The following is a 19,784-nucleotide window of genomic DNA, read 5'->3' on the forward strand; positions in this document are numbered from 1 at the left end:
TTATTTGACACGGATCCTGTAAAATTAATTACTATTAAGGATGTTCATTTTGTTCTAATTAATTCGATAGCTATGGAAATGGATAATTGCTACTTATGCAATAAGACTGAAGCATTAATAGAACAAATTTCAGGTATTTTTAATAAAACAAATATTCAAACAAGAAGTTGCAATAATTTATATTCAAGAATGCATGAAAAGTTGTACCATCAATTATTGAAAAATTTTAGGGAATAAGTTATTCACAATATTTGAATAAGATTAGAAATATAATTAATAATTTGGGAATAATTAATAGAAAGACTTATTTTCCTACTAACTTTTCTTTAATAGTCTAATAGGCGTCTCAATGTACATGGCATATACACGCGCAAAACAAATCAACGCAAGCTTATTTTGTTACATAGAATGGCTTTCATATTTTTGAAATTAGTCCAGATGTGTTTGAGAAAACATTGACGAAAGGTCAAAAATCGGATCACATAAAATACACAATTTGGTCTCACGATTCAGAATAACTTGAAATGTTAAGAATACATAAAATTAGCAAATTGGATTTTCTTACAAAAACATAAACTTCTGCTTCGGGAAGTTAAGAAGGTAATTAACCCTCCGTCGGTCGAAAATTTATTTATCTACGAACGGTCGGAGTGTTCTGGCATGACCATCATTCATTTTACATGCATTTATATGGGATAAATGAGTTTTTGAACGATTATTGGTAATAAATATTTATAGTTTTCATTTTTTCTTTTTCTTACCGTCTTTTGCATGTGTTGAGCTTACCTCTGATAAAAATATTTTTTTAAAAAAATCATGGAATGTAAAGAAATCGTTGTTTTTTTTTTTGTTAATTTTTCTGTTTTATCAATGAAAAACAATATTAATTCTTCTTCGGCGCCTTAGAAATGAATGTGAAATTCAAATGAAAACGAAATGAGGTGCGCTAGATTTATGATTAAAATTTCTTATTTCTTGGCTCAAAATTCCTGGTGGAAAATGCGATTTCACTGAAATTTTGAAATTCTTTTATCTCATACCGAATCCATTTTTTTAATATTAGATTTGCACTGATAATATTTATAAATTTTAGATTTAATGAAATGCTGGAACAAAACCGGCGAGTGCTTTAATGTGAAAAATTATCAACAATATAGTAGACCCGTATTAATACAAGTAAGTTTTGTTTTTGTGTAGTTTAGATACCAAAAAAAAACAACTAATAAATCAAAGTAAGATCAAATACCTCTAAATCAAAAAGTTTTTTAATCTTTAGAGATGTTTAAAGATTGGGTAATAGCTAACATTTATATGGGATTGTTAATTTTCTAATGTGTAGGTCCTTCATTTATTTTGATAATCTTTTAATTATTGTAATTCTCATTACTGTAGATAAATTATTTTAAATATTACATTATTGAAAGTATTTACATTATTGTAAATAAATAAAATATTTTTGTTCAAGCATTTTCCGTTGTATAGATTAAATGAGGAATTATGTTTTGAATGGGATTCCGCCACAGGTCCAGATAGAACAACAGTAATGAAGGAAAAATATGATTGTCTATCAAAAAATGCTTCAAACTATTTGTATAATGCCTTATCATTCCGAGAAGCATGGTCTGGTCACACGCATTATGGGTGCATTTATAAACATTCATTCGATTCCGAAGTGCTGGAATATACTGTTGCATCGTTCAATTACAGAAATCGAAATGATCCTAATTACATATTGGTAATAATATAATATAAATTTATTAATTAATTGTATTATATTAAATTATTCAATAATAATAATCTTTAGGCATACTTTACACCAGAGAGTACATTCATATACAAGTGTGCAATGCCGACTCAAGCAACAATTATATTATTTTATATTTTTATCGTAATATTAGTTTCTTTCTATTGTTATAAATCTTGTAGAATAAAACTTTGTCAAAAAGTTAGAAGACTTTATTTAAAAAAAGCTTTAAAACTACCAATTGAGATATAATTTTATGTAATTCTTTAATACTTTGATTAAATATTTATATTTAAAAGAAGTTTTATTTACTTATTATATTTGTATGCTTTACTGTATTAAGTATGTTTCTGAGCATTTTGGCATAATTTAGAAAAAATTGATGCGTGCGTATGTATGCATATGCATGCATGTGTTGATACAATTTTTCGACGGCGTTTTTGGCCGACCGCTCAACCAATTTGAATCATTCTTGCTTTTGTGCACTTTATTGAATTAATTAAAATAAAATTATTGTTATTGGTATTTATAAAAAGAAATCGAGTCGCTTTGTGATCTGTGTGGGATAGCCGGAATCTCACCGGCAAAAACTACGCTTTGACACTATTAAACATATTATTATTAACGTTCATGATTTAAGTTGAATGACTGATCAATGAAAATACGAAAATTGTTCATGCCTCATTATGAATATGCACTACATGATCTTTCAAATAATATTCATTAATAATATGTAGTATGTAGTCTTATCAAAGTTTGTGAATTTACAAAGTTTGAATTTCGCGCTCTAAATTATATATTGACGATTTTGACACATGTTGTTAACTTCAATTGCGTCAGTTGTCAAATAGAATTTCGTGAATTAACATGCTGTCGCGTTAATTAGGAGTTTTTAATTAAATCCTTGATTGGATTTTGTTAATTTGTACATCAAAACGTGTAATTAATTTAGTAGATCAATTTGATATAATAAATTTATCGTGAAACGTTAATTAAAAGCCGAAAAAATGGATATGTGTGGAGGTGCCTTTGATAAGTATCTCTTTCAGGGTCTCCATTTTGAATCAATTTTATAGTTAAACTATTTACAGCGCCAATGTATCCTTTAATTAAATACGTGCAATTATCAATAGTATAATTTATATATGTGCTTTTGTAGGTTATTAATTCATTTACAGCGCCAATGTATCCTTTAATTATATACATGCAATTATCAACAGTATAATTTATATATGTGCTTTTATAGCTTATATTTGAGTACTTCCAACACATATCTCTTTATATCGAATTCTAAATTCACGAAAGTCTCTAATAAGAGTCGTGTGTTGTGTATTGTGTAAAGACTTTACTGGGACAATTGCAACATGTCGAGTAGACTTGTAAAAGACTAAAGTTATGTAGTGGCTCTAAAGTAGTGATTTTGTGTCGAGTACTTGAGATTTCTGGTGGATGCTCTAGAGGTGGTTCAAGTAATGAGTTAGTGTTCTGGGAGCTGCTATAGAGGATATCGAACAATGTAAGTGCAAAGCATGTTTTATACAAAGCGAGTCAAAGAATATATTTCTGATATATACAGGCATTTATCATACTACATCTGATATATAGTACTTTATTTTAAATATTAAATATTTAATTCTTATGTATATATATATAAAGGGTGAGGGTTTTCTTCAGATGGTGAAATAATATGATAAAATTGTTCTTGGGCATCCATCCAGTAATTAATAACAGTTTTATTAAAGGAAAATGTTTTTATTATGAAAACATACGTTTCGGCCTTATATGATGAAAGTTTTGTCGACGTTGATACATATTTGTAAATTTTGGGAATAGTACACACAACGCTATGCTACCATAACATTAAATATAGGAGGGCAATATGTGCTCCTCCTATTTCTCATTTGTTAATTAATAGTATTTTATTATTTTACACAAATTTAGTGTTAATATCAATGTTTACATCATAATTAATGTTTCCTGTTTTTTCCTGGTTTGATTACTGAATGATGACACACATCAAGTGTCGAAACGTATAATGGAATAAATAATTTTGTTATTTAATCTTTTTTTAATTCGACGGTTGGGCTGCAAAAAAATTTACAAATATATATATATATATATATATATATATATATATATATAAACACATAAGAATTAAATATTGAATATTTGAAATAAAGTACATATGCAGTATATATACATTAAGTTTTTCTTATTTTTGAATTTAAAGCAGTCAAATATTTTTGAAAATGTTTACTTTATCACAATATTTTTTGTAATCTTTAGTGAAACTATAATTTAAATAGAAATAAATAAAAAGATATCACTCATAATTTATTTTCTGAAAGAGGTTTACAATTAATGACTGATTTTTTTATTATATACTACTTTTATGCTTGTAATAATAATATTTCTTATAAACTTACGTATTTAATGCTTGTTTTTCATATTAAATGAAATTAATTCGGGGGTGCTTTGAGAACTTGTGCTTTCTGGCTCGCGCATTATTTATCATAGTTATATACATATATCTGCTGAAAATATTGTTTATACTATTATATTTGAGTCCATATCACTATCTTTGATAAGATATACTTTATTAATTTTTAATTCATAGAATACAATATATTCTTTGTTTATTCAACTACAACTAATATACAATAAGCTAATAAAAGATTTTAAGTTAATTTGGCAGACATATGTGTAAAAGACTATGTTCATATTTAATTTGTTATGGGGAAAACATGTTGATTCAGTTTTTTTTTTTAAATTTATACAAGTGCATTTTATACTTGTTTTAAATATATATAAAAGAAAAAAGTTTATATTTCTCTTATGTATCAAAGTCATTGAAAGTAATTTATATTATTACAATTCCATGAATAGTCTATCAGAAATTCTTTTGTTCTATAACAACACTATGAGCTGATTTTGTGTAGAATTCATAATTCTTATATATTGAATTTTTATCACCAAATTATTAGTTAACCAATTCAGTTTTTGTTTGCATCGACTACTTATTTGTTGAAGAGGCCCTAGCATCCTTCTTTAGGTAACTCCTAACTTTACTTTGTTACAAAAATCTCTTTTTTTATGACACCTCTTGTTCATTATTCTTTGGAAACAATTTTTTAAATTACATTTCCAGTATCAAGAATCATGTGTTTTCCCTGTAGCAATGTTGACTGCATGTACATTCTTATTTATTGGATAACACGATTGTTGGTTTTGATCAAATTATTTCAAATACTCAATACGACTTACCAAATTCTTAATTAAATGCAGCTTTTAAAAGTCTTTTACTGTAATTTTCTTTTAAATTTATTCAATCATATCGCTGCATAGCTGAATGATAGATTTTTATTCTTTTGTTGCTAAAAACAATTTTGATCAAGACATGTAATCGAAGTTTCAAAGAGTTGACTTGAATGATTAGACAAAATATAATTTTGTTAACAAGTTTATTATTCGATTCAAATTGTAAAAATTATTTAACTCGATTTCTAAAGGATAACAATGAGCTTTATAACAGTTTTGAAGTTTTTAATGTTCAAGTTTTTGAACATTTTTTATTATTTCATTTTACAAGTTTTATTGAATTTCTTTTTTGGCTTTTTCCAATAATTTGTATATTATTCAAGTCAGCTATATTTGTTTTTTTGTCTCGATTAATTGTAAAGGTTTCACATGTTTTATCAAGTCGTATAAACGATTTTAATTCGATTAATATAATTTCATTTCATCGATTAATTAAATAATTCTCTCGAATAATTTTTTTTTTTTCTAAGTCCAAATTTTCTGATTATAATTCTTTCGAATAATTTTTATTTTCTAAGTTCTTTCAGATAATTTTTTTTTTCTAAGTCCAAATTTTCTGAAACCTTTTCAATTAAGACAGATGAGTTATTTATGCATGCTGTATTATCCCAAAGCCAACATTCGAATGAATGAGGCTCACATTGAATATTTCACAACGAGAAAATTTTATTGGGACAAAGTTAAAAATTTTAACTAAGTCCCAGTAATTTTTCCTCGTTGTGAAAACTTCAACGTGGACTTCATTTCATTCGAGTGTTGGTTTTGGGAATTGGTGTGAGGGAACACTAAAAAACATAAAAAAGTTTCAATGCTGAACAGAAAAGAGAAAAATTGATCTGGGACTTAAGGGGTTTTTTTTTTAGGCTCTCCACCCCTCCCCTTCCTCCTCCTCCTCCTCTTTCCCCTTTTTCCCCTTTTATTTTGCTTTTTTTCACATTTTTTTTCTTTTTTTGGTGTTTTTTTCGCATGTCGTGGTTTTTGGGTAGATTTTTGGGTCCGGCATGCATCTTCTTCCGCAATGTGTCCCTCTGCATGTAACCTCTCGCATCATGGACCTCTGGTTGACCATCACTTCGTGTGTTCGTTTCAGGACCCTTTGCGCTCGCCAACAGCCATCCACCAGCACTGCTCCATTTTTTCTGCTTCAGAGTTGCTCGTCGTCGCCTTCAGCTGGACTCGATCCGTCTCACCTTGTGCCTGCCTCCAGAGCGATTTCACCGAGTATGCGGTCACTTAAACCGCTCGGCTATTTAAGTTATTGATGATAAAAGTTATTTTTATTCCTATATTGTATTAATATTGAATTTTAATAAAGAATATGTATCATACACATCTCTCTTATTCATCATCTGCCTCTACCCCTCTCTTTCCCCAGTTCTTCCTCTACTTTTTTTTTTTTTTTCTTTATGTATCTCTCTTACAGTCAAGTGCGAACCTTGAATTTTTCAGAAATATTCTAAGTGTCAAGGTCGAAATGCGTCACCTGAATTTAATATTTTGAACTAATATTTGATAATTATGAAAAACTATACATTAGATTTTTTGTGCCTCTTCTGGAATCGAACCGAGAAACGCTGAGCAATCGTAGTGGTCACTTAACGATCTCGGCCAATTGATTACACAAAACCGCAGTCTTTTTTTAAAAATATAAAGTGTTATTTTCAAACTGAAAGATATAAGTTTCCTAAAAATGTTGTATGCTAAATGTGCGAATGGCCGAGGTCGTAAAGATACGTTTTAGGCCAGAATATCAATTCCAAGTTCGCCAGTTCGAATCCCATTTGACTGAAAAAAATATTTGGAGCCAATAATTTTTCAAACTGTGTAAATAAATAAGACATATAGATAGAAATAAATTTATTGAGTGTCAGTATTACAAAAATCAATATAATATATATATATATATGTATATATATATATATACGCATATATATATATATATATATACGCATATATATACGCGTGTATATATATATATATATATATATATATAAAAGATAAGAAAAAGTAGGAGGATAATTTTTAATAAATTCATATTTACGCCTGGTTAGCAGTAAACCAAACCTACTTTGGTGTAATTTAAAAATCTTATTATTTTTTCGATAAAAAGACAGTCTATCAGGAGCAGCCAAAATTGGCCAAAATTGTGACTTTCAAATGCAATTTTAAAGCACTTAATGAATGAAATTAATAATTTTAATTAATGCTTTGTGTAGACTAAAGTACAATCTATATACCAAACCAAAAAAAATACAAATTTATAATCGTCTTCATAGTTAAAATCAGCTTCAAAGTTGGCAATTTTTCAAACTTCAATTTGGTACCAAGGGCAGATGAATTTTTTTTTCCAAAAACTGATTTCATATTCGGAATCAGTGCCTCGAAAACTATCAGAATCGGTCAAAACATTTTGAAAATAGCGAAAACAAAATTTAATTTCATTAGTAAAATTTTGGTTTTGCTACCAATGATTTCGATTTTTCGCAGCGGTATGTGGATTTATCCAAAAACGGATAATATTTTCGAAATCAGCGTCCCAAAATCAATCAAAACCAATCAAAACATTTTGAAAATCGCGAAGAAAAGCCGATTTTTTAAAAAAAGAAATCGATTTTGCAACCAAAGATTTCGATGTTTCGCGGGGTGTGTGTGGGTTTATCCAAAAATAGATAGCATTTCTGAAATCAGCGTCCGAAAATCTTTTGGAATCAGTAAACAATATTTCCAAAATAGCGAAAACAAATCTATTTTTTTGCTAAAAATTCCGATGTTGCAACCAAATTTTCTGTTGTTTTCCAGTGGTACACGCCCTGAAAGCTCAACAAACAGGATAATTTCGTCCTTGGCCTAATAAAAAATCATCCAAAAATTTTGTCCAATAAGTCTTTGATCATAAATTTCTTTTAGTATAGGGGAGACCCAAATTTTATGGTTCCTGTTCCTATAAGTGCATAAGTACCTGTGAAAAGAATAAATGTTTATTCTAAAGATATACATTTAAAATAAGATTATTTGTTACTTAATACCAGACTAGTAACAATAAGTAAGCTTTGAATATTTTATTTGAAAATAAGACCACAAAAACTTAGTGAAAAAATAAAAACATTCGAATAATTTGTGGGTAAGTACAGCCAAATAGTTACATCATTTATGTTAATCGTATAACTTGGTACAAGTATCATTTCCAAAGATTGAAAAAAGCTCTTAAAACAATTCAACTTCAAAGAAATCATTTAATATAATCGAATAATTTGATATGATCACTGTAGTTATAACAAAAGCGTGAATAGCAGTCTTTGCTTTTATTATGGTTTATGATTTATAAATCTAAATTTTATCTATTTTTTACTAATATAAATAAATTAAAATGTCTAGAACAAAATTTTCAAGTTGTTTGATGTACACAGTTCAAATGTACACAGACACAAATTCGCGTTCCAGTTAAAAATTATGCGAAATTTTAGTATCCAACTATATGTACTAGTTTGTACTAAATTCTAGTGAATTTGATATAGTTTTTACTAATGTAAACAAATTAACCTTCCCGAAAAGAAAATTAAAAGTTATTTGAAGAAAAGTAAAAAAAAGTCCCAAATCTACATATTACGTTTAATTTTGCGGTTCAACTGAAAATTATTTAAAATTTTGATATGCAAGTACATAAAACAATTGATACTATTTGATGGTAAATTTTATCTAGTTCATACTAAAATAAACAAATAAAGGTAATCGAAATGAAATTTCCAAAATATTTGACAAAATATAAAAAAAATCCAAAATCCACCTGTAGTCAATTATTAACTCAAATCAGCGTTTCAACTACAAATTATTCAAAATTTCAATATTGAGTGCATATAACAATATACATTAAATTCTAGCAAATTTTATCTAGTTAATATTAAAATAAACATATAAAAGTGTCCAGAATAAAATTTCCAAAATATTTACAAAATGTAAAAAAATGTCCCAAACTCGCATATTGCTAATTACTAAAAATTAATGAAAATATGCAAAAGTTTTTCAAAGTGACTAAAATTTGTTTGATAAAATTCGTGAATAGTAGTCCATGGATTCAATATGGTTGATGAGTCATAAATATTATAAAACATCATGTTAGCTCGCTAATTAGCTTAAGATCATTATTCTGCTTTTGAATGATATTTTAAAGTATTCAAATACTTAAAAAATTGTTGGTAATCTAATTTTGTGCAAATTTCTTAATTAACATTAGACAAACAAATAAATTTTATTTTATCAATTTAATTAATCAATTAATTTAATTGAAAATGGCACTTATGATTAAAAAAAAAACATTACTTATAAAGAGCATTTATGTGTTTTGGCTCATTTATGATGTAAATATTGAATTAGTAATAACAACTGCACTTTTAATAAATATTATTAAGACGACAATTAATACACGAATATTTGTTTTTAAAGAAAACATTCAAAAACGTATTTCCTTTTATAAAAAAACACACCTTTTGTTTGAACAATGATAAAAAGTATTTTCCTCTTTTGAAATATTTCTGATTTTGAGCAGTTTTGAAAAGGTCAGAAAAAATGAACTAAATCTGACCTGTTCTATTTGATTATTTTAAAAGTATCTATCAACGGATTTCTTCACTAAGTTTTTGTGGTTTTGCTTTCAAATAAAATATTCACTAATTAACAATTTTAAAATAAGCATTTAAAAATAAACATGTCACAACAGACATTTTTAACCTGAACACAACTGTCAATTTTGACGTTTGACGTTTAACCTTAAACAATATAATTCAATTTTGACGTTTAAAGTAACAAATTTATGCATTAAAAATTGTTTTGGACCTGAATCAATATCACAATGCGTTGGTATTGTATTGTTGGTAAATGTATTTAACAAATATTTGTTTAGAATTGTGCCCAACAATTTGCCAAAATATTTATAATTACATAAACATGAACCACTGTCCCTTAAAATTAAAATATCAAATATTATTTAGTATTTACCTAAATCATATTTTCACAAAAAACACACTTCAACTTAAATTCTATTTAAATTTATGATATGAATAATTGTTATTACGATAAAGTCACTTGTTCAATCAAGTACTAGACAGCACAGACTGTTGATATATTACGAAAATATTTACAACACAAAATTAAACATAGAGCACAGAATATATATTTGTATAGACTGGTAACACAGTTTTTAGTATCAACCTTTTATCAGTAGTTTAGTTTAGCATAGTTTTCTTTCTATTTTTATTATCTGAATTGTTTGTATCAATTACATAACGTTAATCAAGAAAACAACATTTGTAAATTTCAATAAACACATAAATTTATTTCATCATAATTACACAAATTATATAAAAATAATATTTACTAATTAAATAAAATATACAAAATATTTCTAATATACCTCACGTCATGGATTACTAACATTCAAAAATGTATATGATAAAAAAATTATTTAAATAAATTAGCAATAATAACAAAAAAATTATGATTGAATAAATAAAAGTAATGAATTGATACAAGCATTCATACATATTTACATTCATACTTGTTTATCTATGTTTACATTATTTGATTTTTTTTGCATAAAGTGCATAATTCACTTCTTCAAGTGTTTTATTACAAAAAGTTGTTTTTACACAAGTTTGTGTCTGATAATGGCACTTTCGAAACGTCGTGCATAACATTTTCTCAAATTTTTCATATTGTATATATATTTATATGCTTGCATCGATTTCATCGTCCAATACACACTTCCGATGTCTATTCTTGTCTTTTTGTTCCGGTTACGCTTTCAATGTCCTGACAGAACTTCCGGGTTTCCGGGGTGTCAGGCGCAACTTGAATCCTTCGGCTCGTTTCAGGATGATGTCGGCCTGAAGCCTGAAGTCCTTTTCGGTTAAATCGCTGTGGACGCGGAAATTACGAAGGATCGTCATCAAGATTATCTTCAGTTTTAACATTGCGTATTTGCGACGTGGAGGAAAAGAAAATATACGGTTAGACCAAGTTTTAGAGTATACCGAGTTGTTGTAGTATATTGTGGTGTTAGACAATGTTGAAGGTAATTTAATTTTGGACAAGTTTTTCGAATATTTCATTTATTTTGCACAAACAGTTTAAAAGTTACAAGTGCTGTTATATGTACTCGCCTACACAACTCCTTGGTAATAGGCGTAATAGTGCCTATTGACAGTTCGCTCCGGAATAAAGTTGTCCGGATCGAATACGTCCGGATTCGGGAAGTGTTCCGGCATTCTGTGCATTTTGTATGTTCCGACTATCACTGTGCATCCGGCAGGAACCACGAAATCACCATGGATTCTGCAGAATCTAAAATATACAAAAATTAATATATATTAACAAACAACTAACTAGTCTAAATAAATGGGAATAAATAAATAGCTATTTATTGTGCACGTTTCGACACTGTATGCGCGCCATCATTCATGCCAGAATTTATTGTCATATCTAATAAACCTGTTTTGAACCATGGCTTGTGGGTACTCTGAAAACATTATTTTTCACAACTCAACTGATGGTATAAATTTCAAAACCAAAATTAATTTATTAGTCTAGAAGAAACCTTAAGTGACGGTTACACCGTATTTTGAACTTAAGCATGTGGGTACTTAAAAAACACAACTTTTTACGACTAATTTAAAGGAATAAATTTTAGAACACTATCTAACAATAGCAGAATTTTTATTTAAAGGTCTATGTCAGGAGAGATTTTTTTCTTACATAAACTTTCAAGTAAAAATCATTGTACGTATCATTTTACACTTTTTGTGAGCCTATAATACTGTACTCTTTTAACTAATTTTAAGTCTTTCTGAATCTGTCTGGCAATGATCAAAGTCTCCATCAAACATCTTTCCAAATAATTCATTTCTAAAGTGTCTTGGAATGTTGCAGGTCTGTCACTGTCTCCAAAGATTTCGTCCAGTTCTTGGATAACACGATCCTAAATAGAAAAAAAATATATATATATATATATATATATATATATATACCTGGATATGTTGATAGATGGAAAAAGACCGTCTCCAGCAAATGAACAACAAGACTACCTAAAACAATGAATATTGATTTGCAGAAGATTGATCTGCAATGTGAGCGGATCAGAGACATGAACTCTAAGGAAGTTAAAAAAACATAGCCTGGAATGTTTCGATGTGATGCTGAAAAATAATTGAATGGATCGACCTTAGAGAGAAAACAAAACTGGATTGGATCCATATATTGCGATAAGAAATACTGCTGCGCAAAATTTTTGAAGGTAACAGAGAAAAGGTACTAAAACGAAAAAGAATGCAGATGATAGATAGCTTTTGTAGGATATTAAATTATAAGAAATTTAACACAAGCCAATAAAAGCATTGGAGCCGAAATTTGAAAAGCATAGCAAAAAGATGAGTACATTTACAGTTATATGCTGCACATATTTATGAATATCATACAAAGTCACGATTAGTAAATATAGAAACGACCTGAGTCAACAAATCTTCTGAGAACGAATTATTATTATTATTTTTTTTTTTAATTTTTTGAACAGCAATCAGAACCTTACGTCCTATGAACTATTGGGCTGAAACTTCTCCTTACTTCGTATTTTTTTAGATGGTAACCCGATGGTTAATCCATCCATATTTGATGATTTTTGTTATTAGAATTAATCTAATAGGGCTGGCATTTTATTGGCGCAGCAATGCCGGGTGAGGGCTATTTTCACTTGGAAACATATTGCTATCTATATTTTCAAGTGAAAATCGTTGTCACTGCTGCCTGACAACAGGCTGCTCGAAGTGGGTATCGAACCCGGGACCTCTGAAACAAGTCCCATCGTTCTTAACCGCTTACCTACGGGCGAGCCAGAACGAATTAATGAGTACATATTTAAAATAACATCGATATAAATATATTTATTGTTCATAATACCTGCACTACCTATGTTTAAAAAAACCGTGGATAATAGAGTCCATGGTTAAAAAATAAATAATAAAAATAAACACTGCAGAAAAATAGCGCAGGAGCATTTACAAAAAAATGATAAGTTAACAAGGACTAATATTAATCACTTAATGTTTAGTTAAGAGAAAGTTTATAAAATTAAATCGGTCAAAGCAATTATATAGTGTACCAAAATTAGTGTAACCAAAAATAATTTACTTAATGTAATAAACATATTTTCGATCTTGATAATCATAATTATTTAAATGATAGTATAATTAAAGTTATATAGTAAATGAGCGCATATTTATTACAATATTTATTTCTGGAATATATGTTGATTTTATAATTGTCACAATATTGTAGAAGACATACAAAATTATATCTAGCTTGCACAATTTTAACCAACGCACTTCTAAAATTATGAGTACAAAACAGTCATTCAACGATTTAATAAGTACATACATTTACTGTAATATATATATATATATATATATATATATATATTTAAAATTATTTCGAGGTTGAATATGAACTCAAAATCAGCAATTCAAAACAGATTTTATCTTATCGGCTAAAATTTGCAAAAAAAAACAAATTTTCATCAACCATAAGACATAAATCTTCATCAAAAATAAAGATCAAAGAAGGTAGTTAATATTACACATTTTTTAACTTTGTGTAGTCAAAGAAATAAGATTCAAAATTAATGTACTCTTGTTTTTAATTAATTTAAATAACAGAAAAAATGCGAAGTATTTTGGCGATTTTGGTTTTTCAAACATGACAATGTTATCATCAGTTGATTGATAATTTTGATTTCATATAAAACCTATGTATTCAACCACAATTTATATTTGTGCTTAATCAGCATCATACTACTAACAATTTTAAAAAACATTTATAACAAATATTATCAAAAGTCAATTACTACTATTAGGCTTATTTTATGAAGTCTATCGGAAAATGTTGAAGAATTGACATGTGGTAGATTTTTAAGATCAGAAATGGGAAAATTTTTCAGACCTGCAAGTTATACTAGTTATATATGTATACAAAATACTTTCAAGTCAAACTTCATAATCATGGATTGTATTCGTATAAATCTGTTAACTTGAATGCTGTAATGTGGAAAATAACATTATCATAAAAAGTAGAATAATACTGAAAAATTTGGTTGGTATTGGCATATTGTAAAAGCAAGTACATTTTTTACTTTTACTATATACTACTTAGCTTTTACATCCAATGTTAAATGAATAGTTAATTATCTAACCGGAACACAAATTTATGTAACGCACCCACGAATTTCAAATGGCAACTGCTTGTTCTATTTGAATAAAATAATATTATTTTATTCTATATCAGTTGCAAAAAAAGCAAAAATAACATTTTATAAATCATTAAAAAACATTTATATTAGATGTTTATTTCCACATTCCACTGAATTTTCTATTCATTAAAGTTTGACTAGTGCGGAAGCACAAAATCCGAAAGTACTAATAAAAATGCATCAAGTGCCAATTTCTGGTACAAAAAATTTTTGGTTCGATTCATTTCCAAGTTTTTTATTTATCAATTAGGTAGAAATATACCTTTATAAAGTGTTCCAGAAAATAGCCCCTGCAGGATAAATAAAATTTGGTTACAACAGACCAAAATAATTACACCGGCAAAAACCAACAATTTTGAATAAAAACAAAAAATGTATAATTTTTGAGTTAATATAAATAATTAGTGGCTTAGTGGGGAGAGTAAACAGCTGGATAATGAAAAATTCATGAGTATTATAAAAATTGTAATAAATTAATTCGTAGAGACAGAATAACCGTTTGGGTTGCCATCATCAAAAGCTCGTAGAACTCGTTAAGTTCTCACTGTTCAAAATGTATTAACAATTAATTTTTAATTATATAATATAATATAATATAATAAAATATTTTTTTAAAAATCCTAGCTATAGAAAGGATCATTATAACCAAATTTTATCTTCTCGCTCCCGCATTGAAGATTTCATTATTTTTATAATAAAGCTACAGACAAGCTACTTAACTATTCATAATTATAATATTAACTTCACAACATAACACAGCAACAGTTTCAACATACGAAAATTCAACAGTTTACGAATTTTACAAACAATTTTTTGTGATGTTAAAGTAATTCCTCTATATAACCGACATAAAAAAACAGTTCTTGATCAGCAAGTATTTTTTCAAAATCGATCGCCTTTATATAATTTACTTTATTCATTTGTTATTATTCGGTTATATGTGGAAAAACTTTGTCAATCATTTTAATCACTAATTCTAATAAGTCAAGGCTTACATATTAATTCAAAAGCGAGTAAAAAATATATATCAGTGAATAGTAGTATTCAATTTCATTTTTGCTTATATAAAAATCCTGAATTGCACGGATAACAGATAACACAATATTACTTTTTTTGACACATTACAATTTTTTTTATTTAAAATTTAATTTAATTTTGATATTTTTCCATTAAACAAACTTACCGTAAACATTATTTTTGGTTCCCGTGAGTTACTATATTTTCAATTTGAAAAAGTCAGTCTGTAAAATTCACTCATTCTTTTCGTGAGGACACACGACGTTGGTGATCGAATAAAAAAATATATAAACAAAGTTAGAAATATTTATTTTATGTTCACACGTAAAATGACTGGACTAGTATCAAAACCTTACATTTTGTCATACAACAGTATAGTAGTTAATATTGATGTAATAATTATTGTTTTATCAAATGGACTTCACCCATAAAGACCAAATTCGACAAAAATAACATTATGATATATGAAAATACATTTTTCATAATAATTAAATCATAAAAAATTAAAAAAAAAAAAAAACACATGAAATAGAAATGGTGCCTTTTCTGATAAAGTGTTCTATTTTCCGTTCGAAGTAAAAAGTATTTTTTGAATATATCAAAATGGGGCTCTTTTGCATCAAAATGTATCAACAATTTTTTTTTTAATTTGAAAATTTGCTTTATTTGACTCAAATTGTATACACCAATTTAAATCTTTATGTAAAAATCAATGTATTTAGTCAAGTCAAATAAAGAAAATTTTCAAAATTTAAAAAAAAAAGGTGCGATGTTGTGCGTTAACATAAGGCTGCATTAAATAAGTTCAAAATAAGAATATAATATTTTAAATAGTGTTTGCTAATAATTAGTATAAATAATAATTATCATTTTTCTATATTCGATCGCAAAGGTCTCATCTCCTCGATTTCTTACATATAATTTTTTTTTTCTCATTTCTGAAAAAATTTGAATATTAGAAAACCTGATTATAAAATTTTCAAAAGCGATCAAAAACTGTAGAAAAAATATTTACTGGAGATTAACTTTCAAGATAGACAACGATTAATATTTAATACTTATGTCCTAAACAAACTCATCGATATGTTTACTCACAACTGGTACTTTGTTAAAAAGAGAACTATTCAGAAGATGATCGTTAATCTATCAGAACATTTAATAATAATTATTAACTATTTGATGTAAAGAAACAATAAACGTCATGAAAAAAATTATTAATTGGACAGTTATTTAATTGTTAAGTGTTGCAGTCAAGTCTTTTATAGCAAATCGCCTACTTGAGTAATAAAAACTATAGTTTTCTATAAATCTATTGTACCTTAATTCAATAAAATAATTTACCTACTAAAAATTTGTTTTCTAAATTATTTCCTTTACTGAATATTTGATAAATTGTTTTTTTTAAATTTTGATCAATTTTATTTAAGTTATTTCATTCATTGTGCGTCTTATTTATTGAATAAATTTATAATTTTTATTAACCATCTGTATACATTGCTAAATGCTTATTTAACTTGCATTGTTTGAGTAAACATGATCGATGTAAATCTTAATGCTAACATCATTAATAATATCCAGTTAAGTAATGCTTATTACACTAATTAACATTAACATTTATGAATTCAAAACAAAACAACCAAGTTAAATATCATGCTTTGAATTTATAAATTAAGTTTTAACTATTGCCTAAAGATTTCTTTAAGCAATCTATTGTATAATTAATATTTCACATAAACTTAAGAGCAAATGAAATGTTTTACAGCTGTTTGAACTGCAACAAAATGATTGATTCGAGCATTAATTTATTATAGGTGATCAACTATTATTGTGAACTCAAAGCATAAAATATTTTATTCCACCAAATCCAAGGCATTGTCTTAAAAATGCAACTATTATTAAAACAAAAGATAAATTCAATAAAGAATATAGAGGCAAAAAAACTAGCATGTAAAATATAATAAACGTGAATAATAAAAAATGTAGGTACATAAAGTAAAAATACAAATTAATATTGCAAACAGATTTAATAATAATAATAATGTATAATGAATAAAATGTACAACAGAGTATATAATAATAAAAATAAACCAACTATATCGTAAAATTGGTAAAAAATAATTTAATTAAAGTAATACTATGTAGTAGCTGTTTTATACTAAGCAATGTAAAAGAGTATAAAACAACATAAAAACTAGACAAAATTAACACATAACATATGATAAATTCAAAACAGTTTTTATTAATTAAATGCTATTTTATCCTAAATGAATGGCAAATTTGTGTTTAATATGAATGTCATAGCTTAGCAACTAACGTCGTTATTATCAAAGGAATATATAATGTTTGTAGATTTTCCTTTTATAATAGTTGTTTGTAGATAAAATGGAATCAATAACTGTGGGCCTTCTTACTATGGGGTATTGAAATTAAAATCAATTTTACATACACAAATTATCAACAAATATATGTAAATAATAAATTAACGTTGTGGTACATAGGAATCTGCTGTCAATTTCATATTTTAAAAAATAAACAATAATTAAAATTATCGTAGTTATATTAAATAAATTGAATGTAAGCATATAAAATGTAGTACCTCATTATCTAAAGTGCTTTTAAATGAGAAGAATTACATTTGATGTAAGAAAATCAATGAAAAAGAAAATTATAAATATTATAAATATATTTTCAGTATTGTTTCTGAATTTTGTGATTTGAATGTATGTTATTGAAAGTAGAGCGACAACCATACTACAAAACACAAATGATATAAGATGAAATAAAAAAAAAAACTATTTAAACTGAAACATCGATCATATATTCTATATCTAGTAAATACAAATAAAGAAAACACAACAATAACTCTTCAACATTCGAGTTCATATATAATAATAATAATAATAATAGATTAATAATATGCAATAATAGTAATATTATTAATAATGATCAAGTACGATAGTAATAATAAAAAAAATGAAAAGTACTTAAAGCAAATAATTATAGCGCAAAATTTGTGAAACAAGTTTTTTAAATAAACCATCATAACAAAAAAAAATATTATTCACATTTAAGAACGGACAGACATAAGTGCGAATAGTCGCACCAAATATATAAGTTGTCTGAAAGTGAAAAGAAAAATGCAACTTCAATTTGCGGGATTAAAATATAGCCCCCAAGAACATATTCATTAACAAGTCGCATCTAATCTTTTCATTTTGTATTAATCCTAAGTTTATAATAAATTTATATAAAAAATAAATTATTTCAACAGAATAAGAAATATAACAAAATTGACCATATTCACCTCACACATGTACTTATGATATCTTCAAATGGTATAGTGAATTTCATAAACAATATGTATATTATAACAAATATGGATCAAAGTCTATATGCAGGTGACTGAGAATTTTGTGATGGCTATTTTTTGTTGAATTATTTATGAATTTCAATTTACCATATAAAAAATTTAATTTACAATAATCGAAATTCTCCAATAATATGCGTAAGTTTATTAAGTAGTATTTCTTGATTTCTTTTTCGATCACTGTATTTAAATTTATGTAGAATCTGAATCAATACTTTTTTGTTTAAACAAAGAAATATTTAGAATAATTTTTTTTGCCATTTCATAACAAATTAACATTATATGACCAGCAATTTTATGCAATAAGTACAATTAAAATTAATTGTTTTACTCAAAAGTAGGTTATCAGATTCAGTTTGAAAGTCACTCATTCCATTATTCTTCCGTTTTCTAATTCCACAAAATATCATATGACCAAAAACTAACAAAATTCTACGCTATTCAACCAAGGCCAAAAAGACCTGCTCGTATATAATACTGGTTTCAAAATTTACAAATATATATAAAAATGAAAAAACACAACATATATCATATATAATATATACAACAATAAGTTTTCTATCTGGATTGAAAATCAAACCATTATTTAAGCTACTTACAAATGAACTGTGAGAAAAAACAAAAACGATCACTTGTATTGTTTAAATCAAGCTTCAGTCAAAAAATTCAAAGGGTAAACAACAAAGTTGTAAAATCAATTAAAAAAAATTAAAACCCATTAAAATTTTTAAACATAACTAATATTCATACAAACAATACGGTCAATTTTTTAAAAAATATGGGTTTGCCAAAGTTTTTTTTAACATGTCAAGAAATTGAAATAGCAAAAGGTTAGCATGTTAATTAAATCAACAAATTCCAAATATTTCTTAATTATGACCAAGTCAAATTATCAAAACCAAAATCCTTTGAATTTTCAATTAAAAATAATATGAATTCTTTCTTAGAAGAAAAACAATACAAGTCAGAGTTTATGAAATTAATGAATTTGAATAATGCAAAATTCTACTATATGTGTTGAAGTTGCATAATTGAAATTCAGGACTACG

General features: G+C 26.6%; 2 protein-coding genes across 2 annotated transcripts; one reads left to right on the forward strand and one right to left on the reverse strand.

The window, feature by feature from the left end:
- Positions 1-24: 24 nt before the first annotated feature.
- LOC113373690 (metallophosphoesterase 1-like) lies at positions 25-4,958 on the forward strand. Its single transcript, XM_026613970.1, has 5 exons — positions 25-133; positions 1,094-1,176; positions 1,466-1,735; positions 1,805-1,888; positions 4,893-4,958. Exons 1-5 carry the CDS (start codon positions 73-75, stop codon positions 4,956-4,958), a joined length of 564 nt encoding a protein of 187 aa, XP_026469755.1. The 5' UTR covers positions 25-72.
- Positions 4,959-10,851: 5,893 nt separating this feature from the next.
- LOC113373691 (cytochrome P450 4g15-like) lies at positions 10,852-15,543 on the reverse strand. Its single transcript, XM_026613971.1, has 5 exons — positions 15,535-15,543; positions 12,082-12,138; positions 11,872-12,032; positions 11,231-11,389; positions 10,852-11,059 (listed from the first exon to the last, which is right to left on the reverse strand). Exons 1-5 carry the CDS (start codon positions 15,541-15,543, stop codon positions 10,852-10,854), a joined length of 594 nt encoding a protein of 197 aa, XP_026469756.1.
- Positions 15,544-19,784: the final 4,241 nt, after the last annotated feature.

Source organism: Ctenocephalides felis, unplaced genomic scaffold, assembly GCF_003426905.1.
Source record: "Ctenocephalides felis isolate EL2017-DRISC unplaced genomic scaffold, ASM342690v1 CF-g0.4_SCAFFOLD_01604, whole genome shotgun sequence".
Lineage (NCBI taxonomy): Eukaryota > Metazoa > Arthropoda > Insecta > Siphonaptera > Pulicidae > Ctenocephalides > Ctenocephalides felis.